Genomic DNA, 17741 nt, shown 5'->3' with positions numbered 1-17741 from the left:
ATGAATGGGATGTCACAGCTTCTCCTCTATGCTACTATGCGATCATGTGACTCTCAACAGAATCACACCGCATTGTTGTGCAAGGGGCCTTGCACAGTTATTAGGGTAGCCCAGCTGCAACTGGAATCCAAGATTAAAAAAAAAAAATCCTCAACGGCTAGAGTGGGGGAAGGAAGTGACAGGGGCTTGCCATTTCCAGACAGGGGTAAGCAACTCTGTTTCTCTAGCTGGGTTCCCCAATATAGGGCACCCACTAGCCACAGGCGGCTATTCCTAGTTAAAAGTAAATAAAATTTAAAATGCAGAGCCCTCAGTCACACTAGCCACACTGGAGGTGCTCAACAACCACATGAGGCTAGCTAGAGGCTGCTGGGGTGGCCAGCACAGATGATGCCAGAACATTTCTGTAACGGCCAAAAATTCTACTGGACGGCACTGCTCCCGACAGACTTGAAAATCACAATCATGGCCCTGATGAATATGAAAAAGGGGAACGCATTTCTGGAACTGGGAGGCTGAAAGGGTGTGGCTAACCTGGCCCACATCACAGTAAGAGGGCAGTTTAGCGGATAATATTTCCGGCTGAGAATATAAGAGAGGGCTGGGGAGCGAAGACATGCCCCGGGGTGCATGCCGATGGAAGCAGCAAAGAGTTGCGGAGGTGGGCACACCTGCGGAGAAGTCCTGAGGCCTCACACTGCAATCACAGCTCTCTCGGGGGCCACTAGGGAGAGTCGAGGCTCATGGGAAGGGGAACCAGGAAAGGGAGGCAAGCAAGGGAAGGCAGGCATCTAAGAAGAGCAGAAGAGCAATACAGGTCTGGTGGAGTACATTGCGAACATTTACTGAGTACTTACTCTGGGCAGTCAAGGGCTGAAAAGGCCAACCTGGACTCCGTCCTTGGATCTTCCAATGGCCCCATAAGGGGATAAGCAAGGGCAGAATGCAGTTGAAGAGTACGCCATCCCGTGGGTATTCCCTGAGACACTAGGAGGACCCCCCGGTTGGTAACAGATGGCTTTCAATCAAGCAGGCCAAGGACCGGGCACAGTGAGAGAGGAATGAGGGAAAGCATGGCTTTGCTGGCGGGAGCAGTCAGGGTCCTGTGGTTGGGTTCACTCTGAAAGCAGAGTCCGGAGAGATGAAAAGCCCTGTAGCTTGTATACACCGAAGACGAGAGGGCTGGGACCAGAATCCTGAGCGTGGAGCTCCTAGCGGAGTGCCACTGTTTTACAGATATTTACGTGGGGGTTGAAGTTGAAGGCCCTGCTTACCTGTCTAAATCCATGCAAGTCCTCGGCAAGTCAGGAAGGGCTTTCTAAGTATGATCAGCTTTCCTTTTACTAGCTACTAGCCTTTCAAAGTTTGGCTGGCCTCAGCATTGCAAACATCAGTGCAGACTAACGACTACAGAGTGATCACGCATCAGTAGGCTGGGGCCATGTGGGTGGGCGGCCGTGATGCCCACCATGCCCACGGTAGCCTGCCCTGCCTGGACTGGCAGTTGGAAAGGGTGGTATGGTGACGGGTCTTCCAAGGATAACTCCTAGTAGGCAGTAGCCCATGGGAGTTGACTGCCTGTAATACTCAGGTTTATGGAAACATCTGTCAAAATTAGGGCAAAAGATACCAAGAAGAGATAGCCCTCTCTCTTTCCTCTGGATATGGTGTCTGCACACGATGCTGGGATTCCTGCAGCCATCTTGTTACCATGAAGGGTTGGAGCCCGATGATGGCATCCCTTAGCCATGTTAGTGAATGGATGAATTAACCACCCCTGGAGCTGTCCTACCACGAGCCTTTATTTAATATATAATATTAAATTATTATTAAATTATAAATATAATTTATTATTATGTGAGAGTCATTCATTCACTCAGCCACTCATGTAGGCAATAAATATTAAATAAGCACTGAGAAATGCCAAGCATTGCTCGAGGCATTTGGATAGGACAAAACACAAAAGATCATTGGTCTAAATTTGCTTATTGTTTCCCCCTCGAGTTAAGCGTTCATGACCTGAAACCAGAACCCTTTTAACTTATACCTTGCTGATCGCACATTGGCTTCACAAGTAATTTAAAAGCCTACAATTAAGCATCATACAAATAACCCAAAGGGCACTTCTTGGTCCATATCTCATGTGATGTGTCTATATTTGACACTTTAGAGTACTTTTTTTCTCCAAAGTACTGCCCCTCATCTTGGCTTCCATTCTGATGCACATTTCCAGTTTACCTCCTATTTTTCTGTCCACTTCTCAGTCTTTGAGGGTTTTTTCTTATTCTAAGATCATTTCTGCTTTACTCCCAGAACATTTAATGTTGGGGTTCCATGGGTTTTCTATCAGGACCATTTATGTTCTCATTCTATATCTTCTCTGAGAACTATCAACTTGTGTGACTTAATGACCGTTTATACAACGACTCTTCCAAACCTGCGTTTCCAACCCGGTTCTCTCTCTTGAGCTTCAGATCTGTATATTTAGTGCTCTGCGTAGACATTTGGGTATCTCAAACTCAGTGAGGTCAAACCATGGCAATGTTTTGTGCCCTCAGCTTGCCTGTTTTGGGTCCCCAGCTCAGGGAATGGTCCCAGTATCTGCCCACTCGGTTGCCCAAGCCAGAATCCTGAGTATCAGCCATGTCTACACCCTCTCCTTCTCTTCCCCAAATCTCACAGCCACAAGGCCCTCTCTACTCCATCTCCTCGAATTCTCCAGTCTGTCCTCTCCCCAGCCCTGCCCCCCCCGAGTCCTGCTACCCCTCATCATGTCACTGAATCCCAGCAATGGTCACTAGCTGGACACCCTGACTCATGTCTTAGCCTCCTTCCGTGTTCTTCTCCGTAGGCAGAGCAATGAGGCTGCAAATCTGATCATGCAGAAAACCCTTTCAAAACCCCTCACTGCTCTCAGGATAAAGAACAAACAACGAGTATAGTTTTCCTGCCTGTATGATCCGCCCCAACACCCCCTGACCTTACAGACCCACTGTACACACACTCTCTCCCTCCCTTTTCCCCAACTCGGTGCCTCCACGTGAGCTAGTCCTTCCTCTTGTGACATTCCTGCTACCTGTCCAGCTTCTCTGGGATAATTCTCATCACATTGTTAGGTTTCCTCTGTGACACCACTCCATCCAGGATGCCTTCCCTAAGTCCCCAGGCCTGGGTGGGTGATGCTTTCATGTGCCCCCGGATATCCCGTATTTTCCCTGTCATAACCGTGGAGTGCCTGAACCCAGGACTGCGGGATCTGTTAGCCAGGAAAACCTGGCTTGTCCCTCATTCATACTCCTGGTGCCCAGGATCACGCCCTCAACATAACAGGTATTCAACAAATATGCAAGGGATGCGTAAATTGACTGGGGATGCTTGCTCATGGCTATAACAATAATTTCAGTCATTGTTTGGCCTGGGACGGTGATTTTTGTTTTTTTGTTTAAAGAACCATATAGCTTAAGAGACTTTCGATCACAACTTCTGTTTATTCTCCTTATTGTTTAAGGCACTTTCCAACTACCCCACTAGGGCAATCCACTGTACTAGGCTCTGAGGTGCTTCACCAGTGATTACATGTCGCTGATGCTGAAGATAAACACTCATTTTATTTCCACACAGCTACTCTATACCACAGCTTTCAGAAGATGCCATTTCTAGGTAAGGCATCAGAAACAGCAAAAAATGTGACAAAGTAATCATACCTGGTAAAAGCTGTGAAAGCATTTCCCACAAACTCCGACTTGCAAAGTCTATGCACCTGGGGTCCCAGATAAACAACGGGACCTAAGAAGGCCTGAGGCTACTACGTTCGTCTCCTTTGATACACTGGAGAATTTTTATTTTAATTTTTAAAATCTGATGACCTTTTAATTTAAATATCAGGCTTCCCCCCCGCCCCTTCTTCTCTTGAATACCAGAGAAGGGAAAATGCAATCTCATGCGTAAAAGAGTCGTCCATTTCAGGGAGCTTCTGTTTGTGCTTATAATTAAAAATAACACCTTCCAAAATGTTGCACTCACTCAATTAAGGCAAAAAGCACACCTCAGTGCACTTTATTATTGGCCGTGAAATGTTATCTCTAACTCCCAGCACATGGAGGAAAGGAGGTTGCTCACCGGCATCCAGTCAGTTCTATTCTGACATGCCTCCAGCTCTCCTTCCCTCCCTGGTGGGCTCTCTCCTTCCCGGGGTCTCAGTGGACTGCCCTGGAGACTCCTGGGTGAGCCGCTGGGCCCCAGCTACAATTCTTGCACAGTCTAGCTCCCCTCTAGGGTGTGGACGTGAGTCCCAGGCAGGGGCGATGTGGTATCATCCCACAGCTGAGAGATGGCCTCCATGCCCTCTCCTGCCCTCCTCATCCCTGATATCTACATCCACGTGAATTAAACACGCCCATCCTTTATGGACCAGGTGACCCTGGGGGAGAACTGAGGTTTTCTAGTAAAATCCAGCACAATCGCCACTGTTAACCCTGATATTCTTCAAATCCAGCATTATGTTTATTTGTAGAAATTACCTGCAACGACACTAATAGACATACTTACTCAGACCCTCTGACTACCAGCTGGCAACATATTACAAAGTTTTCCCGTGTTCCCGTAAATTCCAAATGGAGGACATACCGGCTTAGCAGGGTTTTTAAGCATCTACACTCTCGCAGGCGGCCGTGTACCCGTCAACAAGGCAATGACCTTGCCGGGCTTCCACCACTTAATCTCTATGGTGGACAAATAACACTAGCTTCACCAGGTGACCTCTTGAGATTCTTGCTAAGTCTGAGAAATATTATCACTATTTTGCTAATGGCCAAACCATGCACTGTTTTCAGGATATTTTTCTCCTTAACACTTAAAAGCCACTATTTGAAAAGTAGAGTATGTAGCATCCATCTATGTAAACATACACATACTAATGATATTGCCTATTTAAATAACTGGCAATGAAGTTTCATGGACCATAAAATTGAATAAACAAGGGGGAGCCGAGAAGTAGGAAGTTCGCCAACACAAGCGAATAAACCAAGGGGTGTGAACGGGCAGAGACAGCCTCCGGTTTGCACACGTACTTCTTTCAATAAACGTTTACTGAACATCGACTATGTCCCAGGCCCTGCTGGAGGCTCTCGGGCTCTATCTGTGAACAACCCAGACCAAGATCCCACCCCGTGTGCTGGAGATTCCATTTCAGTGAGGACAGATGGGTGAGAGAAAGGGTAACACAATAAATAAGGAATTTATAGCGCCCGTTTGAAGGTGGTAAGAGAACCTAAAAAAAGAAAGAAAACGGAGCAGGGGGAGGGGATGAAGGACGTAGGGAAGGAGCGGCAATGTCAAATCTAGTTATTGCAGGGTCAGCTTCATCCAGAAGGTGACCTCTGAGCAAAAAAAGAGAGTGAGTTGTGTGGATGGACATCTGGAGGAAAAGGATTCCGGGAGAGGGAGTGGCCAAAGCAGGGCTGGAGTGTCACGAAGGGGAAGTTACGAGGGGCACTGGGTGGCTCAGGTCATGATCCCGGGGTCCTGGGATCGAGCCCCACACATCGGGCTCCCTGCTCAGCGGGGAGCCTGCTTCTCCCTCTCCCTCTGCCCCTGCCCCTGCTTGTGCGCACGTTCGCTCTCGCTCGCTCTGTCTCAAATAATTTTTTTTTTTTAAAGCGGACGTTATGAGGAGGTACGGCCAGGCAGTTGAAGCAAACTTAGGGGCTGGAGGGCAAATCGCAGAGGGCTTTGCAGGCTGTTGCAGGAGCTTGGAGTATCTCCTAGTGAAATGGGGAGCCACTGCAGGCTCTGAGCCAGGGGCGGGGGGATGTGCTCTGATTTACAGAGAACTGAGAGAGAGAGAGAGAGAGAGAGAGAGAGAGAGAGAGAGAGAGAGAGGCAAATGCAGTATAGAGGCTTGAATTTTTAAAAGCAACAAAATGAGTCAAAGTTTTTTTGGAAGTAAGTGGTAGCACCCATGCCCCCATTTCAGGCATGGATCATTTAATTTCTCTGTATAAGTATCACCTCCTCCAGAAGTTCTCCATGATTGCATTTATCTAAAAACATGGCTCCACTTAATGATTTTATTTTTTGACCCTGCTGCTTTGTTTTTCTTCATAGGGCTTATCACTCCTTGACAACATATCATATGCTTATTTAATTATTTCCTATTTCCCTTAGTAGAATAGAAGCTCTGAGAAGGTGAGGATTTTGCTCCTTTGGTTATTGCTGTTGCTCAACACGCAGGGGACCACCAGGCACAGAGGGGTTACTGAGTACCAATTTGTTGAATGAAGAAACGAATGTGAGTCTAAAAGAACCCTTACATTCTGATTCAAACACACAGGCTACAAGGCTGGGAAATGAACAGTTAAAAAATAAGCTGTCACATTACAGATTATTTTCCACCACTAGTTGGTTTTAACATTTTTACAGTTTAGAATGATGAGGGCCCCTGTCAAAGTTTACCTTGTGTTCTTCCTAAACCTGCTGTATCCACATTGTGGAAATTTTGGAAAATGGGATTAAAAGAATTTATGATTTCGCGTCCCTACTACATCAGGACTAACAATGAAAAATTTTCTTTTTACGGAGTCTTCAAAGTGGCCTGCATTCTCACATGGTCTCAGTATATCCAGAGAATAAACCGTTTTCTCGGATTTTAAAACTTTTATCTTAAAAGTCCCTTCTGGACTCTTAGATTATGTGATTCTATATGGAAATCAATAAAAAAGAAAAAAAAAAACACAAGCTACTGAGTGGCCTTGTGCTCCTTACTTCTAACACATTTTGTTTAATGAAGGATTCCTGACCTCGTTCCTATAGACATTTGAGACACTTTTCACTCTTCCACCCAAACTCTCATTTTGCCTGATTTGAATGTACGTCCCAGTTTGGGCTTTGTAACCTGCTAAGAAAAATATAAAGAATTTTGAGAAGAACTGTCAGAGTAGTAAAATTCACCCTGCCCAAATGTTGATAAAGCTCACCTCCCTACCGTTTACCTTCATCCTTTCTATGAACAAGTGGGGTATTAGTAAGCAAAATCGATCACGTAAAGAAGTTGGAGGAGGAAAGCCGCCTACTACGGGTAAACCGCTTTTCAGCACGTTGGCAGGCTGATGCGTCTGGAGTCGTGTGTAATGCAGGAGGAAGCGCAGAATGAGGAATTGACCAGCCAGACGATAGGGCATGACTGCTCCAGATCTCTGAAACGTCTCTTGGAAACATGCAACTTGGAAAACGATGACGTCCCTTTGCCACTTGCTGTTGACTCAGGTTGCGGCAACAGAGTTTTATGTGTTTTACCCACCAGAATCCCAGCTACAGCAGGAGGAGTGATGTCCTAGAAAGCGGGGCGGGGGGGGGGGACAGGAAAACCTAAGTGGAGGGGTAGGAGGGGAAACTGAATCAGGCCAGGGGTGGGGTGACTCGCGTCAGCCCCCCCCCTCGGCTGAGAGGGGGTCGCAGATCCTTGTACCTCAGATAAAAGGGGGCAGTGATGTTCCTTCTGAACCCTTGGGCCTGCTGACTGAGGGTGAGGCATGAAGACGATCTCAACACCTGCAAAGGGTAAGGATGACTGCTAATAATGGGATGTTGCCATCTCTTGAGAATTTACGGGGTGACAGCCACTATTCTATGTGACATGTTGTTAAGAACTGAGCTGTATCCTCCCCACCTCCCAAATTCCTCTGTTGAATCCCACACCCCCAGTGTGACTGTATTCAGAAGAAGGGCCTTGAAGGAGATAATTAAGGTTCAATGAGTCATAAGGGTGGTGCCCCGATCCAATAGGGTTGATGTCCTTCTAGGAAGAGGAAAGGACACCAGGCTTGTGTATCACGGAGGGGAGGCCACAGGGGGACACAACGAGAAGGCAGCCATCTGCAAGCCAAGCAGAAAGACTTCACCAGAGATCAATCGTGCGGGCATCATGATCTCAGATTCCCAGACTCCAGAACAGTGAGGAAAGACACTTCTGTTCTGTTACGGCAGCCCTAGCAAACTCACGTCCATTTGTTATCTCATGTAAACCTCATTACGCCATTATCCACACTTTCCAATAAAGAAAGAGAAGCACAGAGAAGCTAAGCAACTTGATTAAAGTTGCACAGCTAGTTAGTAGTGGAACTGGAATTGAACCCAAGCAATTGGATGCCAGGGCCCGTGTTCCTAACAGTTCATATAAGGTAACATGATTAATATCCACAGTGATACAAAATGGATGCTTTTATTTTTTAAAGATTTATTTTAGAGAGTGAGTGAGAGTGCATGAGTGGGGGAGGAGTAGAGGGAGAAGGAGGGAGAGAGAGACTCTCAAGCCGACTCCCTGTTGAGCGTGGAGCCCAACGTGGAGCCCGATCCCAGGACCCCGAGACCATAACCTGAGCCAAAACCAAGAGTCAGACACTTAACTGACTGAGCCCCCCAGGCGCCCCTCAAATACATGCTTTTTATCAGAAAAACCCATAGCAAATACAAAGTTCTGCATGTACTCTGTGCAACTGATTTCTGATTTTAGTCCCTCTCTTCTCCTCTTCCCATCATCCAAACAAGAAACATTTTTGCGAGCCCTATCGATCTCAAGCATTATGTGAGGCTGGGGGGACCAGGCAGGAAGTTCTGAGGGCCGTGTCCTCCTGGAGGGGACACGCTAGTAAGGAAAGGTGGCTGACAACCAAACAGAAAAGCAGAGACAGTGACAGCGAAAAGACAAGTAAGTCAGGAAGCGGTGGTGACAGGTGGAGGCTAAACCGGTCCCTCCATCCCCAGCCAGTTACTGAGCACACAAAATAAAGCAGCTGGGAATCGTCTGCAGGCCCCCATTTCTGTCTCTAGAAAATGAGGCTTTTGCTCTAATAACCTATGACTTCTCTGGTTAAGTCAGGAGTTACTTGGGCAATACTTACCTTAACCCAGTTATGGGATGGGAATAAGAAATGCTACAGTCCAATGTATTCTCTAGAATGTTCCAGAAGGTGTACAGTAAGAGCTTCAAAGGTTGCAAGAAGACAGGAGGGAGGGAAAGGGATCGTTTCATTGGATCTGAGCGGGCTTTAAATGCGATGCAAGTGTTTGTTTAAGCAAGTGGATGCTTATTATGCAGTCTGATCTGCTGCAGAGTGCTAAGGAGGAAGCAGGAAGACTTGAGGTCCACGCAGGGGAGGGCTGGGGCTCGGACAGAAAGCAAGACATTGGAGAAACGTGATGCCGTTGTGGATTCCTCTTCCCCAGAGAGCTTAATCAACCAAAGACCGGTATTTTGGTAAGGCCTTACCCAGGAGGAGAAGGATAAAGTGGCTCACGAAAGGGATTTCCTGGCCCCAGGAGGCCCTGCTAGTGCTACTAGGCAGTCTGAAATAGCACCACTTCACCCCATACCTCCAGCACCCCTGCCACGTAGGGCAGGGCAGAGCCCCTTCCTACCTGGGGTGGCCATCTGAACCAAGAAAAAGTACTTGAGGAGCGCCACCAGGAATGCCCACGTGATGGGAGTGGACGAGGTGACACGTGCCCGAGGCGTAAGGACCAGGTCAGTGACAACGGCAGAGTCAGAGGGGTGTGCTGAAGTAAGAAACACGACCCGCCTTTTTATAGCAGTCTACAAGCCGGGCCTGCGGAGGACTCACAGAAACATGGCTGGCGCAGAATGACAGGGTTGCCTCAACTGTCCCGATGACTCTTCACAGTAGAATATGGGCTTTAATCATCTGGCCCAGCAAATAACACCAGCTTCAAACAAGAGTAAGACTTGAAACAGACAGTTACTGGTGCTGACTGCATCAAGATAGAAGGTGAGAGTCTGTCTTTTCATAGAGAAGCTTAACACAGACAGTGGAGGGAAAGAGGGAAGGGAGGGGAGGAAGGGAGAGGGGGGCGGAGGGGGGAGGATGCGGAAGAGAGGCGAGGAAGGGGGGATGAGGGCAGGAAGGGGGAGGAAGGCAGAAGAGGAGGGTGGAGGGTGGAGGGGAGGAGGGGGAGGAGGGGAGGAGGGGGGAGGAAGGGGAGGGGAGGAGGGGGAGGGGAGGAGGGGGAGGGGAGGAGGGGGAGGGGAGGAGGGGGAGGGGAGGAGGGGAGGAGGGGGAGGGGGGCAGAGGAACAGGTGAGGGGGAGGAGGGGAAGGAGGGGGGAGAGGAGGGGGAAGGAAGGGGCGGAGGGGGAGGGGGGAGGAGGGTGAGGAGGGGGCAGGGGCAGCTGAGGGGAGAGAAGGAGTGAGAGGAAGGAGAGAAAGCCTAATTTAAAACATCAAAGCTCTTAGAAAATAAAAACGAAGAATACTCAATACACCATTTAAACCACTGCATACATGTGCATTGAAAGAGTCATTCAATAAGCAAAAAAAACCACCTTTGTCTTGGGAACCCCCAGTGCCCGAAGGAGCCTCGGCAATTAACTTCACCCCAGCTGTGTGCATTCGAACACGAACAGGCTCCCGACCAGGACCCGCATCGTTCCTGCCCCCTCGTCATTCTGCACGGCACCTGGTAGGTGTGATTCCAATGCTGACAATAAAGGAGCTTGATTTCTCTCCTCTAACATGACACCAAGAGCTGTGGCGTGGTCTGCAAAATTCTCTTTTCCCTCCAAAACTGTCTGGAGTTTTAAGGGTTCAAATCCTGACAAAGCAATGCAGAAAATGGAATCCAACTCGAGAAATATGCACACATATTCCACACACGGCTTTCCGGGCCTCGCGGAGGGGACCAGTCCCCCTTACCTTTATCATAGATTTCCTTCAAGACCCCTCGTTTTATCAGCTCCTCTCTGCTTTGCCTCATTGATATTTTCCTTTCCAGGGCTACAAGCAAAACACAGAGAAGCAGGTGTGAGTCGGTAACAAAGACATTTTTCAAAGGAATCATATGTTACCATGTATTAAAAAGTAACATACGGGAAAGCTTCTATAAGTTACATTTTATTTATGCAAATTAATGAAATCCGAAACCCATTTTAATCAGATTATATCACTGAGTCTTCAAAATGATCTTCAAACTACCTACGAGGTAGGTGCTTTTATTTCATTTTATTTCACCCCGCTTTATTGTGGAGTAATCTGTAGCACAGAGAAACTCAACAACTTGTCAGAGTAACAGAACTGCTAAGAGGAGCCAGGATTCAAAGGCAGAAATGCTATCTCCAATCTCAGCACAATCTCTGTGTCACAGTGCATCATCCTGATTGTGGCATTTCCTTTTAAGTGGGATTTCTTTAATTATGTTGTTCGTATGGATCATGTCTCACGGAGGATTTTGTTGCTTCCCAACTATTAAAAAAATGGTATGAAAATAGCTCTTACAAAGCTCTCTGGATTGAGAGATTGGGGGGGTGGGGGCAGGTAGTGGGGGACCCCTGTGGGACAGGTGTCCATTGCATTCCTCTCTTAGGCTCCAAATACAAGCAGACAAGCGAGGTGTGAGCTGCCCACTTACACATCGCACCTCCACCGGGATCCAGGTGAGCCCCTAAGCCAAACACTCAAGCAGGTGGCCCTGGAGGAGGGAAGAGGGGAGGTTTCTCTTGGATCAGTGGGCATGACAGAGGGCAATTTGAACGAAAACAGAGCCCACGAGTGGAAAAGTGAGGGGCAGCACCGAGGGCAGGCCTGTGGATCGAGGTAAGGTGGGGGAAGTCAGCAGAGCCCACGGAAGGGAGTAAGCCACCCCAGCGGTGGATATTTGTTTCTACATGGACACTGAGTGGAGGAGGGGAGAGGTTATTTTGGTTGCTTTTGTCAGCTTGAGAATCTCCACATCCTTTGGATACAGTTATTCTGCAGGGAGGGGGGAAGCCAGTTATAAAATAAAGAAACTTTTATGCAGACAAATTCAGACACAGATTAATTATGCACACACAGAGCTCAGGAGACTTTAATCCAAAGAATACAAGTAGGCGCTAGAAAGCAAGCTAGGAAACAGGGCTAGGATTCTGCTACCTACTAGCCAAGTGACCTTGGTCAAGTCACTTTGCCAGTCTGAGAAAACACTCATGCCTCAGCCCCAGCTTCTCTGATTTAATAGGTCCAGCGTGGGACCTGGACATCTGTATTGCCATGAAGAGCTCTCTGGGTTATTCTCAGTCATATCAAGGTTGAAAATCACCTTCTATATGTTTTTGGGACTTACTATTTTTAAAATATTTTAACTCTCTCTTATAATGAATTAAGTGGCGTAAGGCAGCAAAATAAATATGAGGTTAGACTGCACTCCCATAAAACTTCCTGAGAACATATTAATAGTAAAATGGACACATATATATATATATATACCCACAGAAGTGAGGTCAGGAGGGTTGTATGGAGGTCAAGTCATAAAGATGGGTGTAGAAATCACTGGAATGGTGCTTGTTTGGGGGGGTGTGGAGTTTTATTACTCATACCAAATGACATGGCGTGGGTGCAAAGAGGACAGAAAGATGTCCTCTGTGCAGAAGAGGACCGCCCAGAGAAGGGAGGGAGAACCGCACGCAGTTAGGTTAGAAAGTTCTGTCTGCTTTTGTCAGAAGTGAGCTGGGCAGTTTGGGAGTCAGGGCCACGGTCCCCAACAAGAAAATATGGAGTCAGGATAGCTAAAATAAAACAGCACTAACATCCTGACGTGCAGCTCAGACAGGACCACACTAGTATTCTGCTTTTGCGGCCTTTGCAGAAATCACCTCTGTAAAACGTCCTAAAAGACAATTAACCACAAAGCATTTGTCAGTATTATGGGCAAGGGGCAGCTAAGACCTAAGCACCTGGACGTCAGCAAGAAGAGACGATCAGCTCAGAGACATTAACCTAATAGGTAGACAGATACATGACCAAAGCCCTGACTGGCACAACTCGGCACAACCTGATTGCTTAAGAAAGTTCGGCAAAAGAGCTCATAAAATCCCCTAAACTTACAAACTCTGAGGGCAAGCCACTCGAGCCCCCCTCCCTCTTCGGGAGCTTTATACTCTTGCTCAATAAACTTTGCTTTGCTGTCCACCACTCTTTGTCTGGCCTACCTCTTCATTCTTCGAAGCGGCATGACCAAAAACCTCGGCACGAAGGGGACAAAAATCCTGTTAACACTTTTAAGCAAAGATTTGCTTAGTGGCACAGTGGGAAAATACTGGACAGGCAAGGTGAAGCAGCGGTTTTAAAGCAAAGACTCTGTTAACAGATCTTGTGGGTGGCATCAAGCCACCCAGAAAGCACGCATAAAGAGGTGCTTTGCCAACCCTGTATTGAACCACAGATTGAGTAATTTCCCTTAATCAAAATGAGGTTTCTCCAAATAATGCAATATATGTTAAGGAAAAAAAAAAGAAGATAGAAGGAGGGGAAGAATGAAGAGGGGGAAATCGGAGGGGGAGACGAACCATGAGAGACGATGGACTCTGAAAAAACAAACTGAGGGTTCTAGAGGGGAGGGGGGTGGGGGGATGGGTTAGCCTGGTGATGGGTATTAAAGAGGGCATGTTCTGTGTGGAGCACTGGGTGTTGTGCACAAACAATGAATCATGGAATACTACATCAAAAACTAATGATGTAATGTATGGTGATTAACATAACAATAAGAAATTTAAAAAAAATGAGGTTTCTCAGGGGCTTTTCAAAGCCACAGACAGAAGTGGAAGGACCTGGGGCCCAGCACTGAAGGAAGAATCTGCAGCAAGGTGGGCAAAGCCATGGGCTTGGTTGTCTGAGATGGCAAGTTTCAGTAGAACATGGGTGCTCCCAAGCCAACCACTGAGCCATGCGGACCTCCGTGGGCTCCCCGCGCTCATCCAACAGTGACAGATTCCCTGTCCATGGCAAAAGGCACTCCTCTAGGGGCTAGTGATGGAAGGGACAGTCCCTACCCTCGCAGAGTTGACAGACTAATGTGTGGTTCAGACGGTCATCAAATAGTATTAGCTAATGTGTGATTACAAATTGAGGTAAGTCCTGTTAAAAGAAAGGGACCACATTCTACCAGACATATGATCAATATGAAGGCGTTTTTTAAAGTTTTTTATTGTTATGTTAATCACCATACATTACATCATTAGTTTGTGATGTAGTGTTCCATGATTCATTGTTTGTGCATAACACCCAGTGCTCCACGCAGAATGTGCCCTCTTTAATACCCATCACCAGGCTAACCCATCCCCCCACCCTCCTCCCCTCTAGAACCCTCAGTTTGTTTTTCAGAGTCCATCATCTCTCATGGTTCGTCTCCCCTTCCGATTTCGCCCCCTTCATTCTTCCCCTCCTGCTCTCTTCTTCTTTCTTAACATATGTTGCATTATTTGTTTCAGAAGTACAGATCTGTGATTCAACAGTCTTGCACAATTCACAGCGCTCACCATAGCACATACCCTCCCAATGTCTATCACCCAGCCACCCCATCCCTCCCACCCCCACCACTCCAGCAACCCTCAGTTTGTTTCCTGAGATTAAGAATTCCTCATATCAGTGAGGTCATATGATATATGTCTTTCTCTGACTTATTTCACTCAGCATAACACCCTCCAGTTCCATCCACGTCATTGCAAATGGCAAGATCTCATTCATTTTGATGGCTGCATAATATTCCATTGTGTATATATACCACATCTTCTTTATCCATGACGAAAGGCTTTTCTGAGGAAAAGACCCACAAGCGGGGTTTGGAAGATGAATATCTATCATCTCGGCAAGGGCAGTCAGGGAAGGGTTGAGGGAGACACTCCAGACCCAGCAAGCTGGGCAATGGCTCCTGATGGAGGAGTCATGGTGCTGTTGGCGAAGAGAGAGCACCCGATGTTACCGCAGCACTAGATGGAGAAGGCCTCGAGATGTGGCCAGAGGGCTGGGGCGGCTGGGCCATGCAGGGCCTCACGGACCATGTTATTCTAAGGGCAATGGGAATAAACCATCAGAGATCAAAGCCCGCTTCACCATGGAGAATGGATTGGAGGAAGGCCGGTTCTAGGGGATTCCCTAGTCTAGGCAAGAAATGATAGTCGCTTGGACCCAGATGCTGGTGATGGAGACGCAGGCAAAGGATGCATTCAAGTCATGGGAAGGTGGCAAGGTTGCCATGGTGTCAAGTTAAGGATGTGAAGGAAGAGGGGTCAAGGGCAATTGCTTGTTTCCTGACTTGCATAGTTGAATGGATGGTGGTGTTGATGACTCCGTGGGGGATGTGGGTTGAGAATCAGGTTTGTAGGGAAGATGGTGAGCCCAGTGTTATAGTTATGCTTAAGAGGAGATAACAAGTACATGCTGGGGAAATGTGGCTGCCTACTTTCTAAAACAAGGATTAACTAAGGGGTTAACTAAGACCATGCTATTCTGGCATAGACCATGATAAACTCTTTCAGGTACCAGTGTTTTTCAAACTTCTCCACGGAAACACTCCTAATGGCAAAGCAGTAATGCCAGGGGCCCCAAGGTAAGACTGAGAAGGCTGTCCCAAGCATGCCATTCCATTACTGTTCTGAGTTTTTCCTTAAGAACTAAGATGGAAGGGCGCCTGGGTGGCTTAGTTGGTTAAGCGTCTGCCTTCTGCTCAGGTCATGATCCCGGGGTCCTGGGATCAAGCCCCATGTCGGGCTCCCTGCTCAGCGGGGAGTCTGCTTTCTCTCTCTGTGCCCTTCCCCCCGCTCATGCTCTCCCTCTCTCACTCTCTTAAATAAAATCTTTTTCAAAAAAAGAACTAAGGTGAAGTCCCAAAAGTTCATTTTTGCTTCCGTTTCACTAGCCTTTGGAGATGTATCTTGAAAGAAGTTGCTGTGGCCGATGTCAAAGAAGATAAAAAGCTTCTGCACAGCAAAAGAAACAGTCAACAAAACAAAGAGGCAACCCACAGAATGGGAGAAGATATTTGCAAATGACACTACAGATAAAGGGCTGGTATCCAAGATCTATAAAGAACTTCTCAAACTCAACACCCAAAAAACAAATAATCAAGTCAAAAAATGGGCGGAAGACATGAACAGAGACTTCTCCAAAGAAGACATACAAATGGCTAACAGACACATGAAAAAATGTTCATCATCATTAGCCATCAGGGAAATTCAAATCAAAACTACACTGAGATACCACCTTACACCAGTTAGAATGGCAAAAATTGGCAAGGCAAGAAACAGCAAATGTTGGAGAGGTTATAGAGAAAGGGGAACCCTCTTACACTGTTGGTGGGAATGCAAGTTGGTACATCCACTTTGGAAAACAGTGTGGAGGTTCCTCAAAAATTTAAAAATTGAGCTACCCTATGACCCAGCAATTGCACTCCTGGGTATTTACCCCAAAGACACAGATGTAGTGAAAAGAAGGGCCATATGCACCCCAATGTTCATAGCAGCAATGTCCACAATAGCCAAACTGTGGAAAGAGCCGAGATGCCCTTCAACAGACGAATGGATAAAGAAGATGTGGTCCATATACACAATGGAATATTACTCAGCCATCAGAAAGGATGAATACCCAACTTAGCATCAACGTGGATGGGACTGGAGGAGATGATGCTAAGTGAAATAAGTCAAGCAGAGAAAGTCAATTATCATATGGTTTCACTTATTTGTGAAACATAAGTAATAGCATGGAGGACATTAGGAGAAGGAAGAGGAAAATGAAGGGGGGGAAATCGGAGGGGGAGACGAACCATGAGAGACTCTGGACTCTGAGAATCCAACTGAGGGTTTTAGAGGGGAGGGAGCGGGTGGGGGGATGGGTTAGCCCGGTGATGGGTATTGAGGGCATGTATTGCACGGAGCACTGGGTGTTACATGCAAACAATGAATCATGGAACACTACATCAAAAACTAATGATGTACTGTATGGTGACTAACATAACATAATAAAATAAAATTAAAAAAAGAACTAAGGTGGAGCTCACATAATAGATCTATCTGCTCTTATTTAAATAAGAAAATACCCACCTCCCCCCAACCAATTTCCAAATTCAACTGACATTCTGGGAAGAGATGGTTTCTTTTTCCTTTGGCTTTGTCCATTTCCTAGCACAGAACCCTGTGTCCACAGGGAGATACACAGATCATTTTGAGAAGGGTGGCATGTGATGTTATTTAACTTAATCCTCACCACATCCTGTGAAGTAGTATCATTCCCATTTCTCAGAGGTACTGGAGACCCTGCAAACCTGACTTGCTCAGAGTCAAATAGCAAGTGGCAGAGCAGAAAGAGATATTAGCATGTTTTTTTTTCTTCCATACCACATTGTGAAGATCCTTATGATGTGCACAGGCTCTAAATAATCTAATGTACAAGACTCTAAAAAGGGAAGGCAATTTTATTATTAGTTTATTTGGGGCTGTAGGTCATGGTAAAATGGCATAATTGTACTTTATTCTTAGAAGAGTCTTTCTTCTGGGGCACTCTTTACTTATTCTTTTAACAAGATATATGTGATGCCTCTCTTCCAGTCTTATTTTTAGCAGCCCTTCCAGAGTAAGAGCTAAGTGTAACTACGGGCAAAGACAAGCTCACCACTACTCTTGGGAGTAAAATTAAGCAGGCTGTTTGGTACAGAAGGATGACTAAGATCCTCTGACCTGGTCTACTACTGAACTATAAAACACGGGGCAGGGGAAGGTTTGATGTGGGGGAAAGAAAACATAATGGTTTCCTGTTCACTGACCAAGACGAGGTCCGATCTGCCTTCTCCAACAACTTTGGCTTTGGGTAGAATAAAGATGGAAAAAAGAAAAACAGAGAAGAAATGACAAAAAGTTAAAGTCAGAGGAAAAAATTAACACATCAGGGAAGAAAGGAGGTGTAATGGGTACCACACCTGCCCAAA

General features: G+C 46.7%; 1 protein-coding gene across 10 annotated transcripts in view; it reads right to left on the bottom strand.

The window, feature by feature from the left end:
• PHACTR1 (phosphatase and actin regulator 1) overlaps positions 1 to 17741 on the bottom strand; it is a 551155-nt gene that overhangs the window by 96928 nt on the left and 436486 nt on the right. For all 10 annotated transcript variants that reach the window (XR_003521322.1, XM_027601439.2, XM_027601442.2 and 7 more), the window contains one exon: positions 10706 to 10786. Coding sequence is in view for 9 of the 10 variants with exons in the window: in XM_027601439.2 (XP_027457240.1) it covers positions 10706 to 10786 (81 nt within the window). In the remaining variant the exon portion in view is untranslated. The remainder of the gene's footprint in view (positions 1 to 10705; positions 10787 to 17741) is intronic.

The sequence above is a fragment of the Zalophus californianus genome, chromosome 7 (assembly GCF_009762305.2).
Source record: "Zalophus californianus isolate mZalCal1 chromosome 7, mZalCal1.pri.v2, whole genome shotgun sequence".
In the NCBI taxonomy this organism is placed as follows: Eukaryota; Metazoa; Chordata; class Mammalia; order Carnivora; family Otariidae; genus Zalophus; species Zalophus californianus.
The sequence above is the reverse complement of the archived record's forward strand: the minus strand, read 5'-3'. Positions and strand labels throughout refer to the sequence as shown.